Here is a 13,716-nt window from a genome sequence, read left to right as displayed (position 1 = left end):
TCAGCTTTTGCTGATATATGTTAGCCTCTAAACTAAGCAATTTCTAAGTTAATCTCATCCAAATGAGCCGAACACGCGCATAAAATTTTTTATATTCCTCCTAATTCAGATAGACTTGTCTTAACGGGATGGTTACCAACTACATACAATCCATGATGGAACAGTTTTTTTATATATCGAAAATTTCAAGCTTGAAAAGTTTGATTTTCTGTTGCTTTATAATTTAATCCGAGTAATAAATATTGAGTCTGGTTTCATGTACTTAAATATTAAATGATATTATATAGTTGTATTTGATAATTATTTTTCTTTATTTTTGCCACAATCTATAAAAGGTGTTTGATTCATCATGCTTCTTTCAGCTACATCATCATCAGGAAGTACAAATCTTTTCTTTGAATCAGATGATCAACATAATATTCAAGCTACCCGGAATGACAAACCTGAAAAAACGCCTCTCCTTCCTACACCTAGTAATGTTCCTGCCCCTAATGGTATGTTTTGCAATTTGATCTCAAAATTGAAAGCTTTGCACCGCTTTTGTTTCCTATAGATCTAAAACGTTTTCATTTCATTTTCAGTCCCAGCTTCCTCATTTCTCCTTCATTCCCCTTCAATCTTTAGCCTCTGCAATTCCTCCCTATATATATAAATAAATATCTATATATATATATATACACATATTTATTTATTTATTAGCTATAAAATTGAACAAGAAAGAACAAAAATTTGAAAAATCCCAAGATACCCTGGAAGAAAATCCCAAAATTTGCTTGATTTGTGACAGGTCGGGGTACTAGTGCTGCTTTTTTAGGCAATTTCGCCAGCAGCACTTACGATGAAACATCTCATGGTTTTTTCCCTACCCCTGAGGTGGCCCCAGGGTGTTTTAGGATTTTTCAAATTTTGTCCTCTCGTTCAATTTTATATCGCTAATAAATTTACTGTCTACCAGCATCAAAGAGCTGCCTGTGGCGCATATTGAACTGAGTTGTGATGTTCAATTTTATTGAATTGTCCAGGTTACTAATACAGTTTATGATAATGTTTCGTGTATATATATATATATATGTCATTATATTAAAAGCACCAAAAGCCCATAGATGCATAACGCAGCAAAACTCAAAAACTAAGTAAATATAAAAAGTATACAAGCCAAGTAACAAATTTTAAATGATTTATACGGAAAATGATGAGAAAAAGGAAGATACAAACGGTAATTTAACAGAAAAAGACAAAATGTTGAATCCAGAGCTCATCAGCCGTGGAGGATTAAATAAATATGGTCAAAAGACCAAAAAATTTAACTACCAACAACAAAGAGTGTTTAAGCTCCAGTGTATGCAATACAGAGTAACATTGTGCTAAACGCACCAGATGTTAAACTATAAACAAAAAATAAAGAGCTTAAACCTAAAATTAAAAGCAGTGGGTTTCGCCTTGACTAATCAAGAAAAACGCGTTCCAATAATTATCCCACAGGACAGTACCTGCTTATTACTTAAATTATCTTACCTTAAGATCCGATGCACCAAACCAATCCATTAATCAGCATAACGATATTCAATCCAGTTATCAACATAAAAGTCATTAAATAAAGCAAGTCCATATCTGAAGAAATCAATCCAAAAACTGCAAGTTGTCGGTTTCCCACGTGCAAAAGAAACATCCACATCTGCAATCCAATCAAATGGTTTGTCACGGTGGTATCATACATTTACACACTTAAACGGTTTCAAGAGAAGCGAAATGTTCATCTATAAGGCTATACTTGAACAAATGTTTTTAATCAGATTTTTAGGGAAGTTATTATTAAAAAGTATATTTTTGAAAACAGAAATTTCTTCATTAAAAGCAGAAATAGTATTGCAAATTCTTTTTAGACTGATAGCTTGTGAAACAATTATGCCAATAAAAACCTATTTACTTAAGCAGGATGAAAAATCTTGTAGGCTGGTAACTTTGAAATTAAATTCACGCCTTTTATCATAGATTGTAGTGTGACAATTTGAATCAATTTATGTTAATATCCAGGAAATTGAAGTTATTTTGAGTAAAACTTGTTTTTTTGAGTGTTAATGAATTATGATAAATAGTTTTACTAAGTTCAGAAAAATTTGGAAAATTGATACATAATAGGTCATCAATGTATCTACAACAGAGAGGTGCAGAAGAAGGATTTTCGATTGAAAATTTCCTATAAGCTATCGGAATAAAACGAATTTGCAATACTATTTCTGCTTTTAATGAAGAAATTTCTGTTCTCAAAATATACCTTTTAATAATAACTTAACCTGAAAATCTGATTAAAAAACATTTGCTGAAATATAGTCTTCGATGAACATTTCGCTTCTCTTGAAACAGCTTAAATGTACAAATGTATGATACAACCGTGACAAACCATTTGATTGGATCGCAGATGTGGATGTTTCTTTTGCATGTGGGAAACGGGCGACTTGCATGGTTTTTGGATTGATTTCTTTGGATACGGACTTGTTTTATTTAATTTGACTTTTATGTTGATAACTGGATTGAATATCGTTATGCTGATTAATGGATTGGTTTTGGTGCATCAGATCTTAGGGTAAGATAATTTTAAGTTATTGGCAGGTACTGTCCTGTGGGAGGCTAATTATTGGAACTTGTTTTTCCTAATTAGTCGAGGCAAAACCTCCTGCTTTTAATTTTAGGTTTAAGTTCTTGTTTATTGTTTACTAGCCGCCTGCGGCGACCAGCTGGTCCGCCTTTTTACGCCATTCGCTTTTTTACGCCAGGGGTGCCACCTTCGGCGGCTGCTTAAACAATTTAGCGACGACATTAATCAATGTTTTTCTCTATAAATTAGTATTATCATTCGTTTTTTTACGCCAATGTTGCCGCCTTCGGCGGCTGCTTAAATAAATTTCGTGGCGGTGTCAATCAATCTATATCTATCTATATCATTAATAATTTGAATAAAATATTTTCTAGATCTGTCTCCAGTTTCGTCGTTTGGAATATTTTTAAAGGAGGGGGGGGGGGGAGACACAAACGACGTACTCTTCATGCAAATTTTGTCGAAAAATAACAAAAAGCACTTCCACTTTTATGTGAAAGCATTGTTTTTTCAAAGTCATGGTGTATGAGGGGGAGGGAGGGGGGCATTGACACCCAATGTGCAAGCAGCCACCTACGGCGGCTGTTTGGCTAACTTGTCATTTACCTTTTTACTTCAAGTTTGCCGCCTTTGGCGGTTGTTTAAATAAATTTGGCAGCAGTATTAATCAATCCATCTCTTATCTTTTTTTTTTTTGTGCCATTCACATTTTTACGCCAAGATTGCCGCCTTCGGCGGCTATCTACCTTTACAATCTATCTTTACATTTTCTTATCCATCTCTATTTATTTTGACCTCCTCACCCATTTCCTAATAAAAACAAAGAACACTCAAAAAACCGCTTTTTTTTTTATTTAAGTAGAGCAAAAAAAAAAAAGCTCAAATTCCCCGTAGTGTGCAAAAAGTAGCGTTTAACAAAGATAAAAAAAATCTCGCTGTTTTTATTGAATTAATGCGCACAACTATGAAATGTAACGTAATATAGATACAGCGAAAGGTCCAGCTTGGGGGGGGGGGGGATGGAAAAAGAAATAAATGCAATCCCTAAATAAAACAAAAAAAAGGAAAGAAAAAAAGCAAGCGCTGCCGAAAAAACACGTGGTCATCACGTCAGAAAATGTAGAAGTAAGCTATATAGTAAAAAAAAAGATTAACATTGCTTGCGATTAAGATTCCATCGTAAATATCGAATCGAAACCCAAGTAGTGACGTCACAGGCATAAAAGATTGAAGAACGCTTTTTTCGACTGATGCGTGAAAGGACATGATGTTTTCAGCATTAAAAAAATTGTAAAAAAAAACTATTGCGTATTTTTAAGAACTTTTTTCTTCTGAAGAGAGCGAAATGTTTTACTATTACCAACTTAAATTTCAGAAATGAGGCTTTGATACTTCTCGCGGGATGATATTAGAAAAAAATAAAACCCAGGAAAACATGCAAATTAAAGGTTTTTTCAAAAATTCATAAAAAATACAAAAATTGCTCTATCAAAATTTTTTTGTTCATCATATTTAAAATAAAATTTCCGACACTATAGTACCGAAAATATTTGTCTGGCGCGATTGGTTCGGGGTCTGTGAGGTTAAAAGTACTAAAAAGTGCTAAAAATCACATAAAACATTAAATAACTTTTTTTCTAATTAAAATATCAAAAATCGAAGCCCGAGGTGCACAACTTCAGCAAAAACTACACCTGTATAAGAAATTTCATCTTTCTAGGCCTTACCGATTTCCCGGCCACTGAGCGTTATCAAGCGATCGATCATGATTGCATTCTTCCGGTCAGTTTTTTTTGCTGACTCGCGTGTTCTTTCTAAGGTAGAAAGAAGAAAGGAACTTTGTTTCGTGGGTGGGGAGGGGAAAAGGCTCGAGAATGACAGAGAAAGCGTCAGCGTTTATGCATTTCGAAATCTGATGGCATCTGCTTCCATAACACTCAACATACAATTAAAAAGAAAAAGATTTTTTTTTTAACTTTGAGTTTCAGTTTTGACAATGTAAATGTTTGAAATTTAGTTTCAAGGTATATTTCAAACTATTTTTTCATATCCAAATACTGGTACAGCCTTTAAAGTTTAAATGATCATTTTTAACACACTAAATCGGCATATCTCATCAGAGCCAGGACTTCCTTTTTTCTGAGTTGGGGCTCAGATTTGAAACTGCCTCCCTTGCCCCCCCCCCCCCCCCCCCCACCATCACGCAAAAGTGACTGAACAAAACAGCATGAGCTTTATTAATGTCTTGAGCAATTTTGGAGGTAATTTACTCCACAAATCCGACAGGGCAATACACAAATTCTTACTAGTGTGAAGTTGGTGATCTTTCCTGAGCAGCACATTGAAACGCATTGCAGATATGCTCAATAACGGTCATGTCAGGATTTAGTCGGCCATTGGAAATGTATAAAGTTGGAATATTACTTCTGCAAATTGTCTGCAACAATTCCTGCCTCATAGGGTGATGCATTCTCCAGCTAGAATTGTCCATCTCCATTGAAATTGTTGGCTAAAACCTTTACTTTTGTTCTTAACTACCCTTCCAAAACAGCGGATCCTCTTCATTCGGCAGTTGCTATTATGGGGTCAAATAGTCCGCATTAATACAATAAGCTTGCTGAAATAATATTTAAAAACAATACCTGATTTAAAATTTTCTTTCCTTTTTTGTATTTTCCCATGCTATCTGAAGAATTTAAGTATATTTAACTTTTACATGTGTTCCGGCATACAAGATTCATCTTAATATGAGAACTCTCTGGTCAGGGGCACAGATTTTGAGGTGCTGTGGTGCTCGAGCCCCCTTCCCTAAATATTTATGGGGGTGCTGAACATCCCTATTTGCAAGGAGGCAGATGAAAAGAGAAAAAAATAATAGACCAAAAAAACTTGATTTTTCTCCCAACTTTTTCTAATAATTAAAGAAATTTTATCATTGATCCCTGAGAAAGGCTATAAAATTTTGATTTTAGAGATGACAATACCAAAAAACAGTAGCAGAAGCAGTGTTACTGATTTCACAGCAAATACGACAGTGCATTTTCAGATTTACAAGCAAAACTAAGGGCAATGGAACTGCTTGTTGTAGTTCCACTGTTTTGTCCAATCTTTGAACCTTGTAGTCCAAGAAGTGGCAATGCAAAAGACATTATTTTGGAAACTTGATTAATTTTGTGCACGGATTCCCCAATCATCTCCCATTATTTCAATCATTGCAAGTTGCCCCACTGTTTTGCTCTATGGCCTGACATATTTATTTGTTGTCTGACATGCCTGATGTTTTTGATATAGATTAATTTTACAAGATAATATGATGCAAGATATTTCTGAATCAAAAAATTATATTGTTTAATCTACATAAGATTTACTAACTTAAACTCAATTGAACATGACATGAAAGTGATTCCACTGGTAGTTAAATTGATAACTATCTCTTTAACTATATCCGTTTCTATATGTACAACAGAGCTTCTGTTTTACGCTTTAAGAAGATTGAAAACTTACTTTCACACCTCTTTGAAAACTGAATGACAGTGCCGTCTATCATGTCCACAAAGTAGGGCTGGACGATATCTGGATTTGCATATCGCGATATATCAGAAAGCAAACATCATGATATATCGATATATCGGTATTATCAGCTGTATACATATAGAGTAGGACTTATCATGGCATCCCTCCTCCACACCTTTATGAAATACATATCAAAATCAGGCTCTCATTTTTTACAGGATCATACTAATTACTTTTTTCAATTCGAAACGAGTTTTGAAGAATTTCCCAACCTTTATAGGTACAGTACAAGAGCGTTACAACACACACCTTGGGATCATTTGCATCAAAGATTTTGGCATTATATAGACAATTTCTAAAATTTAAAAAATACTATTCAGATACCAATCAGCCAATCACATCAGAATACAAGGGTGCCATTCCCCCCCCCCCTTTTTCTCAACCCTCTTCCTTTTTATTTTTTAGATCTCCTTTTTATTTCATTTATTTTTTTAAATATTTTTATATACATTATTGGTTTATTATTATTATTTTATTAGAAAAGTTCTGTGTGCTATGCCAATGACACCCACCCACAAACTAAATAAATAAATGAAATAAAATGTAAACAGAACAAAATTAATAATTTTTTGATTAAAAATAAATCAAAAAAAATAAATAAATAAAAAAATTATCTCCCCCTCCCCCGGTCCAAAAATGTTTTTTGATGGCGCAAGTCGTGCTATACCCCCCTCCCCTCCCTGTGAGTACCCCTCTCAGAATAAGTTTTAACTATATATAACTCATAGTAATATAAATTGCATCAAACGGTCTAAGAGCATAAACTAAGAAGAAAGTTAAAAAAAGAACAATAGGAACAATAAACAACAATAATTATTTTAAAATATGTAGCAATAACGATAACAACGAAGTAAGGAGAACAGAGAAAAGAAAATGAATAAAGCGCCAGAAAACCAAATGAACGGTTCCGAATAAAAGCTTATTAGTGATAAATTCGGTGAAGCTCGCGAGTGAAAAAACCGGTTTCAGCAGCTTCGACAAATTTGAATCTTCGAATATCCTCCGAAATTTGAAACGACGAAGCTTGCTACCAAATACCGGTATCGTTATTAGGCATGTCCCCTCCCACCCTCCATCCACCCTCGAAGCAGCGCAAGCGTGGTCCATGCCAGATGCACCGATGACGTGACACTCCTCCGTTCGCGCTTTGCGGTGGGAAGCGATCGTGCGGTGGAGAGGGGGGTGGGAGAGTAGTCTTCGAATCAGCAGGTCTCGGAGGGGAATCGCCGATCTTCAGGCGAGTCGAACCGAACGTCTGTCGGAGAGATCGCAATTCAACCGGTTTCGTGCAGCCGATTCCAGCGTCAGTGAATTCGAAATTCGAAGACATCGGTTTCGTTTACGATGTATCGCCGGCTGTGATATATCATGGGTTCGGTTTTGAAAAAACCGGTTTTTATGATATGGCTATGAAACCGGTGTTCAGCGGTATATCTATATATCGTCCAGCACTACCACAAAGAAGAGTCAAAAGAAAAACCGAACTTCGAAACTGTGGCCAATAATTTCATCACATGATTGATTTTTTGTTAACTTTTTTGAGTGAAAGCTTTAAAAGTATTAAACCAAGATTTCGCCCCACAAATCTATTAAACTTTGCTTGAGATTCAAGGCCTTCTTTTACAATTTAAAACAATAGTAAATTTGTGACAGTTCATGTTCTGTTTTTTCTACCTGTGAATGTAACCTATACCAATAACCCAAAGTACAAGTTGATATTTTCCATCAAATGTTTGTTTTTCAAAAAATTTAAAGCTCATTTCCATGAAGTTAAAATTTCGCCTTCATTCGGATGACCCCCCTTCCACCCCTCTTTGAACTCCCTTTTTGAGCACCCCCTCTGATTTTCAAATCCCGGCGCCACTGCCTCCAGTCAAAAACGGTTGAACACCACTCCATTTGGGGAAAGGGGGAGGTTCTCTTTATAAATTTGTATTAAATTGTTTTTATTGAGTTTTAGAATTCTGTTATGTATAAAATTTAAACATGATTTTTGTAGCTATTTCCCATTTCCAAGCAAGTGAACAATGTTTGAAACCACCTCTTCTTGGTAATTCAAATGCTGATTGTTCCAAATTTGCATCAGAGACAGATGAAAATGAGGTAAGTTTTTAACCATTATGGAGACACGAGACATGGCTAAAAGTTACTTTATTTATACATGTGTATATATACAGAGTGCAGCAGCTATTTGAGGACATGCAATACACAAGCCGTTTTTATGTGTTTCATAGTAACATAGATTTTTTCATTGTAGATAGACATGGCAGGCTCTATTCTTACTCAGGAAATGAAGAGGCATGCCATTATTGTCTCCTTAGCTGCAGGGCACACCTATTCAGAAATTGCTGCATTCTTGAAGGTCATTTGTTTGCAAAGTTTAGAGAGAATTGGGAGCTGCAAAAGGGGATATGGTCGCAGTTTTGCAAAGGAAATGATATTGTTGACGTTCTGACAGTCTCTAGATACCAGAATTTGTCAGTCGTATTTAAGCTGCTATCCATGAAGACCCTGAGAAATCAATGAGGGCACTCGCTAATGAGCAACAGGTTGATGAGGCCACTAGCCGACGTGTGGTTCATGAGGACCTCCTATACAAATCAAACTTGATGCAGAGAGGACAATTCATGTCTGACGGGGCCAAGGTTAACTGCTTGACTAGCCAAAACCTTTTGAACAATCTCACATCCCATTGAGCCAGGACTGCTCTGCTTTTTCTCAGATGAGAAGAATTTCATTCAGAACCAAAGGGTGAATCGCAAAAAATGACCGTTGGCTGTGTAAAAGCCCTGATGAGGTACTAACGGTTATGCAAACCAAATTTACAGCATCAGGGATGGTTCTTTATGTAGTGAAGGACATGTGATGCCTCCTCCTTTTTTGGTCGAGGTGCCAGAGTTAATGCCGTTGCATGCACCGAGTTGTCTAAATTCTGGATCACTATTGTAGCACATGGGATGCCATATGTGTTCCAACAAGACTTGGTACCATGCCATACAGCCAGAACAAGGCAAGATAGGTTATGAAAAAGTTTTCACGATTTTGTCATGGGGGGGCCTATCATTTGACCCCCCCCCCCTCCCTCAAGTTTCCCAGATCTCAATCCAATTGACTGCTATTTGTGGGGTGTAGTCGAGAGGGACTTCTATAGTCATTCCCACAATCCTGTTGCAACTGTCAGAGCTGTTATTGTGGAAACAATGGCAGAAATTCCGAAGACTCATCTCATTATTGCCTGCAGTTGGTTTCGATAGCATATAGAAGCTGTCATTGCTGCTGATGGTGGGTTTTTTGAATGATGACGTCCTTTATGTATCTGTCCACCTTTATAAAAACTCTATTATGTAATAAATATTCATTTTCCTCAGTTTGTTCCCTTTTTTCTATGGTTCTCAAATACCTGCTGCACTCTAGTCCTTTGGCTGCTACTGAAACCAGTTACACAAGCATTCCTTTACTTCATTGTCCAAATGTAATTGTTGTCCTCGAAGTGCTTTCTTGAGTTCCCCAAAGATGATGTGAAAATCACATGGGGATAAATCTGGACTATAAGGAGGGTGGTTCAAGACTTCCCACTTTTCTGAAAAAGTTTTGCTTAAGAGCATCACTACGCTTGTCATCTGAAAGCAACTTGGGTCCCTCTCCAAATTGCCTATGCCACTCCTGAACTCTTGTGTGACCGTGACATCCAGTGTTCCTTATAAACTCTTTCCATTGGCCAATGAATTTTACATCCTCCTACACCTTCTGCTATCAAAAAATTCACAACACCCTGTTGCTGTTCTTTCAGTGCCTGCATTACGTTTTGCTTTCCAAAGTGGTATGACTGGACACGTCCGCTGCTCAGTCATTACTTTGTCTCTTCCCTTCTAAACAATAAACGTCCTCTATAGGATGAAATGTGTGCAAATTATGTTTTCCATATCAGAAAATATATTTTTCAGGTCCCCCTCCATTTTCCCCAATATCACAGTTTAGGTGTAATGTCCTCTGCCTCCATATTTATTGACTGACCATCATATATATATATACACACACGCACTAAATACTTAGATACATACAAAGTAACAAAAGAAATCAAATCCGAAGCTTAAAGATGCGCAAAAGCAGCCAACAGTTAAGCCATGTGAATAGCTTATAAAAGAGTTTAAGGTTTAAATAAAATACATTACAATAGCATGAAAAATTAAAAGGAAAACAAAAAAATTATAAATGGAGCCAGTACTCATCAGTGGAAACTCCATCTGTGGTTGAAAAATCAAAAATATTTTTAAATAAACTAAGAGAAGAGTGTATAAGCTCCGAATATTTACCGAGCATCACAGCACTGGGCTACACACACCACCTGCTACAATACTTACAAATAAACGGTAGCTTATACTTAAAATTAAGCTGGGGGTTTCGTCTATACCATTAGAAGCCAGATGGCTACAGTAATGGTAGTCCACTGGACCCAATACCAGCGCATGCAAAAAATAAACATTATCTTGCCTAATTTTCCGAGTAGACGAATCAAATCCAGGCCCACATAAAAAATGTCCATTCCAATTGTCAAAAAATAACATAAACACCAAAGAAAGAAAAAAAATCAATTATTCCATATCGAAATCAAGTCCCAGTAAATACGTCATCCGAAAAAATTGTTCAAGTGTTTCATCAATAAATGTGACCCACCTGCATGGTTTCTAGTCTTGAGCATTAAGACTTACTGTGATGCGTAGTGTTGATTAAAGGCGATATTTGAAAAAATATTTGTGATTAGATTAATGGGAAAATTATCAATAAGCTTATTTCTACGCAAAGAGATTTCTTGTTTGAATGCAGGGATTGTGTTACAGATTCTTTTAATTCTAACTGCTTGTGCTTATTCCAGTAAAAACTTTTTTACTTAGGCGTGAAGAAAAATCTTGTGGGCAGTTAACTTTAAACCTAAATTCTTGTCTCTTATAAATCGTATCACATGAGGAGCCAATTGTAATATTCAGATCCAAAAAAATCAGAGAAACATAGATTATAACTAGTTTTTTTGAGTGTTGAGGAGTTGTGATATTTTTTTGGCTGAACTCGGCAAAAAAATATCACCCGTTGGAAGTTCCTTAAATACTGGCCTATCTATCTATACCATCTATGCATATCTACCTCTGATGGTAATTAACAAACTTTTTCTGTGTAAAAGATCCTGCAAAAAACTGCACGCTTTACTTTATTAAAATAGCACCCAAAAAAAAAAAAAACTGCTCACCGTAGTGTGAAAACGATTAAAAAAACTGATTGCTTCTATTGAATTAAATGCACACAAATATGTAACGTTAAATAACAACTAAACGTTTTGGGGGGGGGGAGAGAAATGAATAAAATTCCGAAATGAATAAAAAAAAATGCGAGCACTGTAGTTGGATCATGTGGCCATAATCTGTTGCTATGACGTGATGACCATCGTAAATTGTAAAGTGCTAAAATTTCAGATATGCTTGGAAGTCGTGCTGTACTTTGCATTAAAAAATCTTGAAAAGAAAAAGCTATTGCATACTTCTGAAAACTTAGTTTTTTTCTGAAGAAGGTGAAAAGTTTTTAACATTACGTAGTTAAATTTTAGAAAAGAGGCCTTTGTACCAGGGTTCGTACGGGTAATGCAAACCCTGGAAAGTCATGGGAAAAGAAAAACAAATTTCAGACCTGGAAAAGTCATGGAAAATTAACATTTTCATTAAAAATCATGGAAAAATATCTTTGCAAGTAAGAAAGTTACAATAGCTAAATGAGCACTAGAAATGTTGAGTGATTTAGTAATGTTGTATATAAATTTAACAATCCCAAAAGCAAATCAGAGTTTGGAATCCAATTTCATCCACTTCTGTAACATCTGCTTGCCTTTTTTTTTGCAATGTGATGTTTCTACTGGGGCATCACTAATTTTGAATTCACCATTATTTTCGACACTTCTTACATTTTATATTCTGTAGTAGTAGACTTGCACGTTCTTGATTTTCTCAATTCGATTGCACCCGAGTTCGTTTCAACTTCTTGTAAAAAATTCATTATGAAATTTATCAGTTTATCTTAATATGTTGATGGCATTAAAAAAGGAAGACATTAGTCAGGCAATAGAACATAGAAATAGGGGAATTTTAATAAGTGTCACCCAACATAGAGCTCTCAAAACTGGTCCTTGTGGCCAGATGAAATATTTGGTTTAGAAAAATGAATTTACTGAAAAACGTGGCTTTACTTTAAAAAACGAATACTGTCAAGTTACATGGGTGATTAGATGCACTATTGACACCAAAGGGCAATGTTTTTATGAAGTAAATTTATTATTGGAAACTTAATGACTCATTCAAGTTTTGTCCCATTCATTACTATTCTGCCTTATTTATTAGACATTTAGACATTATATTTTTACAGCATACAGTGAAACAGCATTCACTATATTTTTACTTTACTTGAATTTATATGATAAATACGAATAAAAATAATTTATCAGTTTCTGCATTGCATGCACTGATATGTTTTCAGTCACAAATAAGTGCTCCAATGAGGTAAGGCACTCTTTTAAAAGGTTTTCTAATGCCCATTTCCAAAAATTGGCAAGTTTGACATTAAATAGTACTATTCTCTTCGTGAAACAAGGTCATGAAAAATTTTATGAAGTCATGAAAAAGTCATGGAAATTTTTTATTCAAATTGAGCATGAACCCTGTTGTACTTCTTGCGAAATGAGTTTAGAAAAAATTAAACCCAGGAAAAAATTTAAAATAAAGGTTTTTTCAAAAATTCATAAAAAATACAAAAATTGCTCTATCTGCAAAAAAAAATTTTTTATTATTAAAATTAAATTTCCTACATTTTAGTTCAAAAAATGTTTGTTTTTTCGGTGCAATTGGTTCCGGGTCTGTGAGAGTAAAAAGTACTAAAAACTGCTAAAAAATAACAAAAAACATTGAATGACTTTTTTCTAATTAAAATAACATGTAAATTATACTCTTTCCTCAATAAATGGGGGCTATTCAGCTCAAAAGGAATTTTTCAATTTGAACCTGTAGTTCTGGAGATTAGCACGTTCAAACAAACAAGCTCTTTAGCTTTACATTATTAGTATAGATACATTAATTTAAAAATATTACTTCTCTTTTGTTTTGACTTTTTCTTTAAAAGTACTTGAAGGAAATATCTCATAGCAGTTTATGCTATTAGGCATAAAATCAAAGCTGCCAACTGCTACGAAAAAATCGTAGTTTCTACAAACTACCGCCTTGACCTATAACACTACAAAAGCATGCCCAAAACATAAGATTTTCTCTTTTTGATAAATCCTAAGAAACATTTCAATAATTTGAAATAATATCTGTATTATTCAATCATTTAGATAATGTTGTTTTTGTGCTTGGTAATGTTCTGAATACTTCTTTAAAAATAAAAAAGGAATTTATTGTAACAAATGATAAAATAAGAAATTAGTGCCCAAATTGTAAGATTTTCTCTTTTTTTCTTTTATAAATCCTAAGAAACATTTCAATCATTTCAGATAATATCAAATTATTTAATCA

The 13,716-nt window shown here is 34.7% G+C and overlaps 1 protein-coding gene across 1 annotated transcript in view; it reads left to right on the top strand.

The window, feature by feature from the left end:
* LOC129231839 (constitutive coactivator of PPAR-gamma-like protein 1 homolog) overlaps positions 1–13,716 on the top strand; it is a 107,520-nt gene that overhangs the window by 28,296 nt on the left and 65,508 nt on the right. The window contains exons 4-5 of the mRNA XM_054866222.1: positions 363–494; positions 8,169–8,272. Coding sequence (XP_054722197.1) covers positions 363–494; positions 8,169–8,272 — 236 coding nt within the window. The remainder of the gene's footprint in view (positions 1–362; positions 495–8,168; positions 8,273–13,716) is intronic.

This window comes from Uloborus diversus, chromosome 10, assembly GCF_026930045.1.
Source record: "Uloborus diversus isolate 005 chromosome 10, Udiv.v.3.1, whole genome shotgun sequence".
In the NCBI taxonomy this organism is placed as follows: Eukaryota; Metazoa; Arthropoda; class Arachnida; order Araneae; family Uloboridae; genus Uloborus; species Uloborus diversus.
The sequence above is the reverse complement of the archived record's forward strand: the minus strand, read 5'-3'. Positions and strand labels throughout refer to the sequence as shown.